General features: G+C 41.9%; 1 protein-coding gene across 4 annotated transcripts in view; it reads left to right on the forward strand.

Annotated features, from left to right (window-relative positions):
- Positions 1-280: 280 nt before the first annotated feature.
- The window catches only part of ROCK1 (Rho associated coiled-coil containing protein kinase 1), a 182,150-nt gene continuing 168,223 nt past the window's right edge, over positions 281-14,207 (forward strand). For all 4 annotated transcript variants that reach the window (XM_073331427.1, XM_073331428.1, XM_073331429.1 and 1 more), the window contains exon 1: positions 281-1,299. In XM_073331427.1, coding sequence (XP_073187528.1) covers positions 1,207-1,299 — 93 coding nt within the window. In that variant the 5' untranslated portion in view covers positions 281-1,206. The remainder of the gene's footprint in view (positions 1,300-14,207) is intronic.

Raw genomic sequence — 14,207 nt, forward strand, 5'->3', positions numbered from 1 at the left:
TGTCACAAGTCTCCTACTCTCTGCAGCATCTCACCTCCTGCCACCTCAACGTTCCGCTGGCGGTGATTGGCCCACAAGAGATCGCTCGCCGATCGGAGGCACGTGTGCATCCGGCTGGGGGGCGCGCTTCCACCCGTCAGTTCATTTATGCGCGGGCAGGAGATTCGCTTGCGCGTGCTCGGCGGCCGTTCAGTGGTGGGCTTGGGGATAGCGAGCTTCCTCCCCGCCCCGCTCGCTCGCTCGCGCGCTCTTCCGCAGCGCATGCGCGTTTGGTTCCGGCCCTTTCGGTCTGTTTAAACAGGAAGGCGGACATATTTGTGCGAGTCTCCTCCTCGCTCCCGGAGGCAGCCGCGGCCGGACCTTGCTCCGCTTCCTTTTTGCCCTTTCCTTTCCACAGCCTCGCTTGGTCCCTTCCACGGGAGCAGCGGCTTCCTCCGACTGGTCTGTGGGGGAGGGAGATGGGCGAGGAGCCGGGGCTGGAAGTTGCGGCGAGTTGAAGCGCGGCTCCCGGCCGGGGGCTGGAGTCGGGCGGCGAGTCCCTGCGGGGCCGGTGAGGAGGGGCGCGGGGCAGCCGAGGAGGAGCCGCCGCCGCCGGGGGCAGGCAGCGAGGGAGGAAGATGCTGCCGTCGCTCCGCTGAAGCCGCTCGTGCCCGAGGGGTGTCGCCGCGCTCGAGGGGGGGGCCTCTCCCCCGGAAGTGGGGGCCAGGGCGGCCTGCGCAGCTGGCACCCCGCTGCCCGGAGCAGCTTGGGCACAGGGCGGGGGCAGCGCCGGTCCCCGCACCCCGCCCCGGGGCTCCATGGAGGGAGTAGCTCCGAGGCGCTGAGGAGTTTCCTGTTTTCATGGTGGTTTTTGCTTCAAAAGAAATTGCTCTTCGGGAGCTGGCGCCGAGCAGCAGCAAGAGGAGGAACCGCTCCGCTGGCTCCGAGGGCGGCCGCCTGGCTGGGGGAATGCGGCTGGCGAGACCGCGGTGGAGCGAGGGAGTCTGCGGGGTTGCGATCGCAGCCTAGAAACGCTTGTGTGTGTGTGGATAGAAGGGGGCAGCTCTTCCTACCCCACCCTCGGCTCTAAATCTTTTGGGGAGCGCGTGAGACTTCCATTCCCCCTCGCCCCTGACTTCTCTGATCCGGAGGCTACCTAGGAAGCATCGTAGCCTGGTAGCTTACCCTGCTTTGCTCTGGAATAAGGAAAACTCTATTCTCGAAAACATGTCGACAGGCGAAAACTTTGAGGCTCGGTTTGAAAAAATCGATGTGATGTTAAAGGACCCCAAATCTGAAGTGAACTGTGACTGCTTACTGGTAAGTAGCGTGTGCGTGGAGATCCGTCTGCGCCCTGTTTCTGTGAATCTACTACGCTGTAGGACCAAACTCTACACGCCTTGCTTAGTCGCGTCACTTAACTCCTACTTACTTTTGTTTACCTGTGATGAGTGCTGTAGTGTGTGCGTGAATCTGTGAACTATGTGAGAATCTTCAGTACCACTGAAGTATTTGCCTATTCTTCACACCTCACCCTTACGTTTCCTATACATATCGTGTGTCTTGTGTTCTTTCACTATTTTTATAGGGGGCAATGTTAACTTTGTTGTTCAAGGGGATGACAAGTTATTGCCACTTCTAAACCCAGACACTATCCTGCAGATAGTCACGTGTCGTGGTGTAAAATTTGTTAGTCTCTAAGGTGCCACAAGTACTCCTTTCTTTTTGAGAAGTGTGAGTCTTATACGCAAGGTATGACCACTTTCAGTAGAGCATCTCAGTGCTATGAATACTTACTGCTCATATACATAGTGTTGTGCAAATACTAACTGTTTTTACCACCTTTACTACAACATTGTGAAAATTAATCTTACAGATGGGGAAAATAGATATGGGGTTAAATGGCTTGCTCAAAACTTCCTAGCAAGCCTGTTGGATTGGTGGGAGGAGAACTGGGGACAGTTTTCTGTTCCCCTACTTGATCCTGTAGCCCATGCTGCTTCCTCAATTCTTTAGTGTCTTGACGCATTTCAGCATCTTAATGAGTAGCATGTGCTAAAATGAAAGATAATATCTAGTTCTTGAGATGCTTTTCTAAAATGCTAATGGCTGACATTCATATGAAACTAATGCCTGTGTACTGTTAGTTTCTGATTGCATTGTAATGTAAAGTTGAAATAGACTCAGGTATTGCTGGATGCCTTAATTTTACAGTTGTCAAAAGTAGTAACAATAAATTACATAAACTAGTAAACCAGTTATGTAAAATTTTCTTCTTGCTGGGGTGAAGTGCCAAGTGAATAAAATAGATTTTTAGTTTTTCAACATTGTAATGGTGAAGGGCAAGTGAAGTAGGTTTTGTACCTGATAAACTTTTGAAAAGCTGTGTTAGGCATACACACAATTGTTCCTGTTTTCATCATCTATTGAGTTACCTTTTCTTGCCTTGGTAAGATTCAACTTCAAATGAAGGCAAAAATTCTTCCTTTCGTTCTACCTGGGCTATGTGGTGCCGAACAGAATGTGCACCTGTACGTAGAACGTGGGTGGTGGAATACAATGCATTAATCATTTGTAAGATATGCAGAAATTACTACTTAATTATGGAATTCTGATGTTCTAGTATCTTGTATTTTAGCCTACCAGATAAACATCTCATACTGAACAGCAGGGAGTAGGGTATGCAAGCTGATACTGTTTCATGTAATTTCTGAGAAATTCATGCTCTAAAAGATGCAAGGGTCAATTTATTGCTTGCAAGTTGGGGCAATTTGAATATCTGGTTGATGGCTGTACATGCTAACATATTTGAAGTCCTAATGAGTGATAGTATTCTGCATGTAAGGAAACACTACTCTTGATATTCAGAAATTTCTTATTTTTAACAAATTTGATACTCCTACCTAACATAGGGAACTGATAATGATGTACACTGTAAGCTAAGTCTTGGGGTAGCTGTACCTGTGATCTATACCCTATTTTCACCACTGAAAGTCAAATGTTTTCCCCGTGTTATGTATACAACGTTATCAGGTTTTATCAGTTTAAGTAGCAAATTACTAGCACATCTGCTTGTCCACCTCATAAATCTGACTACAGCCATAACATGGGAGCTGTGACATAGGGATTGCAAGGATGTTGCAACTAGCAGAATTGAGGTGTTTTGGCAGCGCTTACCCCAACATGTCTAGACAGCAAGTATGTCAGGGAACTTGGTTACAAACATTGCTCTAGTTTATAGTGTAGACTGGACCTTATCCATATTTCGTAGCCTTCTTTTGGTTCATCTGCTCTACAGTCTGGAGCCAGAAGTGGGGGACAGTTGTGTTGGAACCAGGTTCCCTGACCTAATTGTAGTGTAGATAGATAGGGCCTATACATAGCTCCATCCCAGGGCTTGACTCTCTTTAATATTGGAGTCTTACTGGACAGATAAGTTGGATTGGATTCATGTGGGTCATAGTTTTAAACGTACGTTCTTTTGATACAAATTTCAGAATGAGATTTACTTCCAACTATTTCTTATCTTTCCCTAGTGGGCACTCGTTTGAAGAGAACAAAAAATATAGTCCAAAACTTACTTTTGCTGATAGAAAAAAAACATTTCAAATAGTTTCAATATAGTGGACTAATGGTGTAAGTCCTTGGTGTCTTACATATAAAACCAATACTGACTGGATGCTGACGCTCATGCCCCTGCTTTTTAGACACTTTTAGTAAAAGCTTACTGCCAGCGCATTTAAAATCTCTACACTAAATTAAGTTGTCCTAAGAGGTTGGGTATGTGTTGGTTCTTGTCCATCTAGCACCACAACTTAATATGCTATTTCTCAGAAACAAAATACATGTTTTCTGGCCTGAATGGTTTACTCTGTGTGGCATAGCCTTTTCTGTGGCTTAAAAAAAAAAAGGCATTAAAGAAGTTAGCAATGCATTCTGCAGAAAAACATATTTTACTATTTTTTAAAATAGCATTTGAAGCTGGCTAAACCCTACCTACACTCTTTTTTTTGGGAAAAGTTTAATGATTAGACTTCTGTTTAACAAAGGCTAGTCTATAGAGCTAGCACAAACAATGTCTGCTTTACATGCTCCCTGTCTCATTCACATAGGCTTTGGTCAACTTATGTGGGCTGCTTCTGCTACTCGTCACAATGCTTTTAATTTAAAAAAAACTTTTAATTTGACTGAATTAATGCTGTTTGTAGTACTGAATATTTTTCTATTCTTAGACTAAACTGTATCAGCATTCTACAACTGTAATATCTATTGTATGAATATCTTAAACCCCCAAACTCATTTCTATGTACGTAGGTTTAAATGCATCAAACATTTTTTAGGTGCAGGACACTTTTTTTTGGGGGGGGGGGTAGTTGTCAGGTGTACTTATTTTTCCCCTCCCCTTCCCCATTATTCCTTTTCTTGAACCTCTCTTGCCCCTCCCAACTTGATTATTTCATGCCTGTGTTTCCTTGTTATGTAGTTCTGTGTCCATTCAGACTTGTGCACATCATGCACTAGTTTCTCTTTAATCCTGGCTGTGCATGCATTGAGATTTGAAATATTGTGAGAGCATAAGACAAGGAAAACTAATGCAAAGAGAATGGGAAGTGCCAAAGAAGTGAAGGGGTAGTATGAACTGAGGTAGGTGTAAATGAGGGACGTATAACAGAGCCAAGGAAACACATACCCTGGGAAAGGAAAAACATCATCTGGGAGAGAAAAGCTGAACTGGCCAGGAAGAAGAACAAAGTGAACTTGGGGCGAAAAATATAAAGGCAGAAAATAGATACAGAATGATACGAAGAGGAAGAACAAAAGAAATTCACACAGCTTTTTATTAACTACTTAATTTATAACTCTCTTCAGTTAACTTTATTATGTGTTGGCATGGTAGTTCTACAGCTTTAGTTTTTCTTTTTAAAAAGTACATGTCACAGCATCAGGTAACTTCTCAAAATATCAAGCCCTAGGAATCTAATACTGTATGTAATGTTGAAAAGATCAAATAAAACAGCAGAGGGTGTGTTAAACAAGTAGTCAGACACTGTAGGGTGTGCACTAATGAGAGATTGCTGCACACCTCGTGTATTAAACAGGGCCAGAGGCAAAAATAAATGCAAGCTGTCTGTTTCACTAATAACATTAAACAGTTAAAATGTTTGGTTTCAGAGTAACAGCTGTGTTAGTCTGTATCCGCAAAAAGAAAAGGAGGACTTGTGGCACCTTAGAGACTAACCAATTTATTTGAGCATAAGCTTTCATGAGCTACAGCTTACTTCATCGGATGCATACTGTGGAAAGTGTAGAAGATCTTTTATACACACAAAGCATGAAAAAATACCTCCCCCCACCCCACTCTCCTGCTGGCAATAGCTTATCTAAAGTGATCACCCTCCTTATAATGTGTATGATAATCAAGTTGGGCCATTTGCAGCACAAATCCAGGTTCCGTCCTCTCTCTTTCCCCTCCCCCCCACACAAACCCTCTCTCCTGCTGGTAATAATAAGCTATTACCAGCAGGAGAGTGGGTTGGGGGGGGTGTGTGTGAGAGAGAGCGTGGATTTGTGCTGGAATGGCCCAACTTGATTATCATACACATTATAAGGAGAGTGATCACTTTAGATAAGCTATTGCCAGCAGGAGAGTGGGGTGGGGGGAGGTATTTTTTCATGCTTTGTGTGTATAAAAGATCTTCTACACTTTCCACAGTATGCATCCGATGAAGTGAGCTGTAGCTCACGAAAGCTTATGCTTAAATAAATTGGTTAGTCTCTAAGGTGCCACAAGTACTCCTTTTCTTTTTAGTTAAAATGTTTGTTCACTGAATATACTTTATCCTTTTTTGTATCATTTTTGTATTATTAGTCAGAAAATGGCCCAAATCTTTGTGTTTTAGTACTTTAAAACTTTCTGCAGGAAAACCTTTTGGTCTGAAACGTCTCATGCTTGTTTTTTATTCAAAAGTAACTTTAAATGGTAGTTCGGTAAAATTCCACTTGGTTATTTTTGAATTCAGAGTACAAAAAGTTCTAATTTTTTTTCACACCTTAAATATTGTTCAGACATTTGACTAACTCAAACAGCTTAATTTTAAAACTTCAAACTCACTGTAGTCTTAATCCTCAGGAGAAAAGTGCCTCTTGACTTGTTCAGAAAGTTGGCTTAAAAATAACTGTTTGACAATAAGAAAAGGAGTACTTGTGGCACCTTAGAGACTAACCAGTTTATTTGAGCATAAGCTTTCGTGAGCTACAGCTCACTTCATCGGATGCATACTGTGGAAAGTATGTATCCGATGAAGTGAGCTGTAGCTCACGAAAGCTTATGCTCAAATAAATTGGTTAGTCTCTAAGGTGCCACAAGTACTCCTTTTCTTTTTGCGAGTACAGACTAACACGGCTGTTACTCTGAAACCTGTTTGACAATAGTGTGTACTGCATTATCCACTGCTAATTTAATCTAGCCTCAGAAGAGGTACCAGATTCTGTTGCTTCAAAATATGTGTAAGTGCAGCTTTTGGATTATGGAATACGTTTCCCAGCAATTTGGTGACAATGTGATTTAGACATTATGGTCTTTCTTGGGTATAATGAGATTGGATGTCCCATTAACACAGAAATCAGTAAAGTCATACTAGTCTGACTTGATTTACCTATTTAACTCTGCATCCTTTCCCCTACCCCCCAAAAAGAGATCCTTTGGCTTTAAAATATTTAGCGATAAGTTTCCTTTGCTATTAGAATATTTTCTGCAAGTTTTCACTGATTACTTCTGGAGATTTAACCCCCACCCAACCCTTTCAACTAGCACCTCTTTGAAATGTTTGCAAGTCTTAGTGTTCCTTTCTATCCCCCTATCTGTCAAAACACAATCATGTTACATGACATAGTGAAAGACGTACATTGGTCCATGTAAGAGACAACATTTCAAAGTCAGGAAGGGTAAATCATTTAAGATATTGCTATTTGAAACTTAAACTTTCTTTATCAATGAAGCCTTTGAAGAGAGAAAATACTGATTGAGAATATCTTAATTGTCAATTTCACAATCCCATTCCTCACTGGCTAATGCCACTCCTGAAAAGTGAAGGGGAAACTCACACATCTAGTAAAATCCTAATGTGAGTGTGCACATGATCCATTTTATAGATTTGACAACTATGTTCTTCAGTTACTCATGGTTAAAAAGGAGTTTTGTGGCAGAGTTGGAAATACACTCATCAATATACTACCCCAAAATTTTATTTACCATGTTACGGTATGTCTTAGACAATTTGGTTAAAATCTTTGCAGTTAGTAGGGCTGTCAAGCGATTAAAAGAAATTAATCGTGATTGATCGTGCGACTAAAAGAATTAATTGATGTTAAACAATAATAAAATACCATTTATTTAAACATTTTTGCATGTTTTCTACAGTGTCAAACTTTAGAGCCTACAAGTCCAATCATTCCTACTTCTTGTTCAGCCAATTGCTCAGACAAATAATTTGTTTACATTTGCAGAAGATAATGTTTCCTGCTTCTTGTTTACAGCGTCACCTGAAAGTGAGAACAGGCATTTGCATGGCAGTGTTGTAGCCAGTGTCACAAGATATTTACATGCCAGATGCGCTAAAGATTATGTACCTTGATGCTTCAACAACCATTCCAGAGGACATGTGTCTGTGCTGATAACAGGTTCTGCTCGCTAATGATCCAAAACATTGTGGACCGATGCATGTTCATTTTTACAATCTGAATCAGATGCCACCTGCAGAAGTTTGATTTTCTTTTTTGGTGGTTAGCGTTCTGTAGTTTCCGCATTGGAGTGTTGCTCTTTTAAAACTTCTGAAAGCATGTCCCACACCTCATCCCTCTGATTTTGGAAGGCACTTCAGATTCTGAAATCTTGGGTTGAGTGCTGTAGCTAGTTTTAGAATTTTCACATTGTTATCTTTGCATTTTGTCAAATTTGTAGTGAAAGTGTTCTTAAAATGAACAACATATGCTGGGTCATCGTCCAAGACTGCTATAACATTAAATATATGGTAGAATGAGGCTAAAGCAGAGCAGGAGAAAGGCAATTCTCCTCCAAGGAGTTCAGTCACAAATTTAATTAATGCATTATTTTCTTAACAAACGTCATCCGCATGGAAGCCTGTCCTCTGGAACGATGGCCAAAGCATGAAGAGGCATATGAATCTTTAGAGCATCTAGCACGTAAATATTTTGCAACGCCAGCTACAACAGCGTCATGCAAACGCCTGGTCTCACTTTCAGGTGACATTGTAAATAAGAAGCGGGCAGCATTACCTCCCGTAAATGTAAACAAAAATATTTGTCTTAGCGATTGGCTGAACAAAAGGTAGGACTGAGTGGACTTGTGGGCTCTAAAGTTTTACATTGTTTTGTTTCTGAGTGCAGTTATGGAACAAAAAAGTCTACATTTGTAAGTGGCACTTTCACGATTGTTCTACAGTACTTGCATGAGGTGAAATGAAAGATACTATCTTTTGTTTATCATTTTTACAGTGCAAATATTTGTAATAAAAAATATAAAATGAGCACTATACATGTTTTCTGTGATGTAACTAAAATTGATATATTTGAAACTGTAGAAAAACATCCAAAATATTTTATAAATTTCAATAGGTATTCTCTTGTTTAACAGTGCAGTTAATCACAATTAATTTTTTTTAGTTAATTGGGTGAGTTAACTGCGATTAATTGACAGCCCTAGTAGTTACCTGTAATATCGGGCTAATAACGCTTACCCAAGTGCTTTAAAATAATGTTTTGTACTTCATTCCCTTCTCCATCTGTAGATTTTAATCACAACTTTAGATGGTGAAACTTGAACCAAGATATTCAGTAACTTGGCTTGGAGGCACTGGCTGTGGAACTTGGTTAAGTGGGTTCTAGATCTAGGTTTGACCTTTACTTGCTAAGGGTTTTTAGCACTTTGCAAAAGTTTGAGGCGCATGTAGGCTGTATGGTTGGCTAATTTAGCTGTTTAATCAAAATGCAGGCCTTTTCGTATGTACAGCCTATGTCGTAAAGCTATGCGGAAGCAGTTATTAGGTTGCTTGGTGCTGATAACACCCATCAATTTAATAATGTGCTGATATAGCTCATACTGTTTCTTCTAAAAGTTTAAACTTTGTTTAGCATAAAAAGAAAAACAATAAGACCCTGGGATGTTTAAAAAATCCTTAATTTAAAAAAATTGGTTTCTGAGTGATGATGTATTTATTTTTCCATTAATAAAACGGAAGCCCTTTCAGGCAAGCAAATAGTTAGACATTATCAATTATCAAATAATGCATATTTCATTAGAACACTAACAATGTCTTCTCAGTAATCTCAAAATATAAACACGTCACGTTTTTTCCCCCTCAAAACAGTTACATGTGAAGTTTAATGAGGTATATGTTGAAAACTAAACCTCTAACTTGTATCTCTGGATTCAGTGGATACAGAGTAGAAATTCTTAAACAAACAACCCCTGAGGATTACTTGGGGTACATTTCAATCCCATATTAAAAGTTTTTGCATGTCAGTGTCTTGCTGTAGGATATTGTAAAGCTAAGGAGAGAGCAGCCTGTAGAACCTTACCTTTCATTCCCATGGTATTTGTGGGAAATATTCTAAAAAGAGTGGCAGAGAGTCCTGTGGCACCTTATAGATTAACAGACGTATTGGAGCATAAGCTTTCGTGGGTGAATAACAAAGTGGGTATTCACCTACGAAAGCTTGTGCTCCAATACGTCTGTTAGTCTATAAGGTGCCACAGGACTCTTAGTCTGGATCTGTAAAAGCGGCAAACACGGCTACCCCTCTAATACTTTACTCTAAAAAGAGTGTATTTAATAAAAATTCTGACTTTTTTTTTAATTCTCTGCTAGACACTTCACTCCATTGATCATCAAGTTCTCTTGTCCTGTATGTGAATGGAAACATACTGAGATGAATCAGTTCCTTTTTCAGACCCAGAGGGTTGTTATGGGTAACTGTTCTTCCTTTTTTGCCCGCAGAGTCACACAAGCTCAGTCCTCTTCGTTATGATGATAAACATTCTACATAAAGCAATAGAGCTGGTGAGACAATGTGGGCAGAAATAACAGCAGAATGCAGCCAACACTCATTTAATCAAATGCAAATATCATTGACCCCTAGTGCTCTCGAAGCTTTTCAGAAATCAGCACCCTGATAAAGAGCAGTTGAACTAAAGCTGAAACTTGATCTTACTGAACCTGAAGGAAGTACTTTGAAGAACTTGCGTACTCTATAGCCTTCCCTGTTGTTGTGCACATGTGTGCTTTCATTGTTAATCTGTAATCTTGGAGTTCATTTGGGCTCTTCATGGTTTATAGATGCCCAAAGAGCCTTGGCATAAAAACAGGTTTCAGAGTAGCAGCTGTGTTAGTCTGTATCCGCAAAAAGAAAGAGTACTTGTGGCACCTTAAGAGACTAACAAATGTATTTGAGCATAAGCTTTCGTGAGCTACAGCTCACTTCATCGGATGCACACAGTGGAAAATACAGTGGGGAGATTTTATATACACAGAGAACATGAAACAATGGGTGTTACCATACCTGATCACTCTTGTTACAGTGTGAATGGTAACACCCATTGTTTCATGTTCTCTGTGTATATAAAATCTCCCCACTGTGTGCATCCGATGAAGTGAGCTGTAGCTCACGAAAGCTTATGCTCAAGTAAATTTGTTAGTCTCTAAAGTGCCACAAGTACTTTTTTTTTATGCCTCCCCCCCCCCCCCCAAAAAAAAGCCCACCCCTGTCTATTTACAGTTGGCCAAAAGATGGTATCCTGTGAACCACAGACCTGGCCAAATTGATACATGCATTTTGGACCTGTGGGCTTGATTACTGCAGTACTGCATATTTAAGAATGAAAACACTTCTTTTGGAGAGATTTCAACTCATACAAAATGCACCACCTGCCTGCTGTGAACACCATCCTACACTTTGTGCTTGCTCCTAACTGAATACAGAGTACAGTTCAAAGTCTGCCCTGATATTAAAAATTCTTCATGGGATTGGCCCTACCTACTTGAGAGATTGCTCCTTTCTCACAGTCATGACCTTCCATGACTGATATGATACAGGAACTATGAAACTGGTTAATCAGTAAGGGGAGGCTGTAAGTACACACAACTTTCAAAGGAACTGGCCCTAAACTATGGAACTCACTCCACAAGACATGAATTACTATGAATATCACTCAAAACTCAATTCAGTTCAGATTTCCCTCTAAAATTTTTGTGTGCATGCACAAATAGAAACTAATCAATCTATTTCTTCAGGCTGGAAAGAAAGAGATGTCTGTTTTAAATTATTTCTGAATAGTTGGGTAGTACTATGATTATTCAAGGGTAATGACCATATAAATACATCAGTAGAAAATGCATCTGGCAGATTATAGTTTTATCCAGACTGTGGATTAGGATTAATTTAATTATAAGAATTACATGAGGTCTTTTGTGTGTGTGGAACATTTGTCATGGATTAAGGTTGCTATATCCTACTATCTGTGCCATGAAAGTGGCTTTTGGCCCTAAAGAGGGGGGACAGGGGTCAACAACAAAGTTCTTGTAGGATTTGTATCTTCTTCATTATGCTGTGTTCCACAGATTCATTACAATGGCTTGCAGCTTGGCGACAGAGCCAGAACTCTCAATCGCTGACAGTGGAGGAGCATCTTGTCCCTGAAGTTCCCTCCAATTTTTTTTTTTTTAAATTGGGAGCTTTCTTGAACAAGACCCAGTACTGTAACTATAATTCAGACAGGCAGTCCTCACTACTATCGTAGCATTCGTTCTCCTAAGTACATTTAAGAAATAGCCTTCTTTTGGTCAAGCATTAAAGTCCAGTCCTTAGGAACACTAGCAGTCTCTCTCATGGCAAAGTAGTCTTATCTTCTGAGAGATGCTTGGCAGCTTCATGGCCATGAAAATGCAAGTTAACCAAATTCAGCATATTGGTTATCCTGTGACTATTTTCTGGTAGAAGTCTTTTCCACCACTTATTGCCTGGGGAAAGATGGAGGAAATCCATTACAGACCTTGTCTTGGATATTCTTGTTTCAAGGATGAGCCTGTTTCCCACCTGGGAGGCACACTGATGTGAAAATCTTGTTGTAATAGCTCTATAGACCTTAGCACAAGGGAAAATAGAAAAAAGGGGTATCAGTGCTTACTTGAGAATTTCCTTTATTTATTTATTTTGTATTTTATTTTTTCAAGTAATAAGGTCCACAGATTCCACCCAGCCTGGAGACAAGTGGATCATCCATGATAGAAATGGAAATTGACAGCCGAAGACTTGGGTTTGTTGTTGTAAGGGGGAACTTGGGTTTGATTAAAAGAGGTGGGGACTGGAGAGAGATCTCATCTTCTGCAAGGACAGAAATTGTTGTTTGTTCCTCAAAGCATAGTTAACACAATCTGTAACTGAGGCCTGGTCTACGCTACAGAGGTAGGTCGAAGGAAGCTGCCTTAAGTCGACCTGTTAATGTATGTGTCTACGCTACCGGTTCCTAAGTCGCCTCTAATGTCGACTTGTGTAATCCACTTCTGTGAGAGGTGTAGCGCTTAATTCGACTTTTTTGGGTGGACTGCGAGGTAGTGCAGATGCAGTGTTGTGTAATTTGACTTAATTGGCCTCCAGGTGTCCCTCAATGCTCATCTGTGACCACTCTGGAGATCGTTCTCAACTCTGCTACACTGCAGCCAGGTACACAGGAAACAACCCCTCCCCTGCTAAAGCCCCAGGAATTTTTGATTTCCCATTTCCTGTTCAGCATTGGGAGCATGCCAGCTTGAGCACAGCTGGTCAAGGAGACTACACTCCCCAAATGCGCTCCAGCCTGATCTGCGCAGCAGGTGATGAATCTCACTGCTGTGTGGGGAGAAGAGTCTGTGCAGGCAGAGCTCGGATCCGGCAGAAGAAGCACTGACCTCTATGCAAAGATCGCTCATGGAATGGGGGAGAAGGGCTACATGAGGGACACACAGCAAGCCATGTGAAAATAGAAACTTCGCCAAGCGTACCAGAAGGCAAGGGAGGTGAAGAGTCATTCTGGTGCTGAACCCCACACATGCCGTTTCTACAATGAACTGCATGTAGTGTTCTTGGGAGTGACTGTACCAGTACCCCCACAAGCAACGTGGGCACCTCAGAGGTGTGAGAGTCTAGAGACAACAAGGAGGATGATACAGTGGATGAGGAAGAGGAAGAGAATGGGAGACAGGTGAGCGGTGGATCCGCTCTCCCTGAGAATCAGGAAATGTTTTTAAGCCCTCTGGGTTGCAAGACATCACTGTGGCCCGACCGTGATGCTGGGGAAGGCACCTCTGGTGAGTATACAATTACAAAGAAAGTCCACTGAAACTTTAGTTGGCACACGCATTTGGTGGTATTGCATGTTTACTGTGAGGAAAAAGTGAGTGCTGTGGCTCTCTGCTTACAAGAGGGTGCTCCAGCTACGCAGACGGTGGCCCCCGGAAAATACTGTTTATGTGGACTGGGATAGCCTGGGATCCTACATGGATCTCTCTAGGAAACTTTCATGGAGGTACTTTGCAATCCTGTGCAGAAGGTTTGTGGGCAGGGCAGTCTTATTTCTTCCACCATGGTAGGATACTTTCCCATGCAACTCCTGAATGAATTCTGCTGTCGTCATTGTGGTACATAGCATAATGGCATAAGGACCGGGTTTATACCCAGATGCTTGAAGCATCTCCTTTTTTTCTGCCTCTGTTACCCTCAGGAGTCTATCACGTAGGGTCACCTAGGGGAAACTGAGGAAGTTCTCATTAAAAGTGCTCTTACAAGGAAAAAGATCATGTAGACCCTTCCCTCCCCCACATTCCAGATTGCCAAACCACGCAGCCGCTAATGTGCCTTTACTGTGCTCTGCATGGGTCGGCAAGTAGTTGAACTGGCCCTGATAGGGGACTGGGGCCCCACAAGTGAGATTCCATGACTTGGGAGTGAAAACGTTCCCCCCCCCCGCTCTGTTTGTAAACAGCTTCCTGTGGTGCTATAGGGAAGGGCCATTGTTCGACTAGCTACCTGTGCTCCCTACATGAGCCTGCTATAAACTTGATTAAAAGTGTGGTCACCCATGACTCGATGGGTTAGGGGGTGGGCTACTCACCATTTCTGGAACAGCAAAACGGCACAGTGAACAGTTATGGATTCTGATTGTTATGGCTTGCACC

The sequence above is a fragment of the Lepidochelys kempii genome, chromosome 2 (genome assembly GCF_965140265.1).
Source record: "Lepidochelys kempii isolate rLepKem1 chromosome 2, rLepKem1.hap2, whole genome shotgun sequence".
Taxonomy (NCBI): Eukaryota; Metazoa; Chordata; order Testudines; family Cheloniidae; genus Lepidochelys; species Lepidochelys kempii.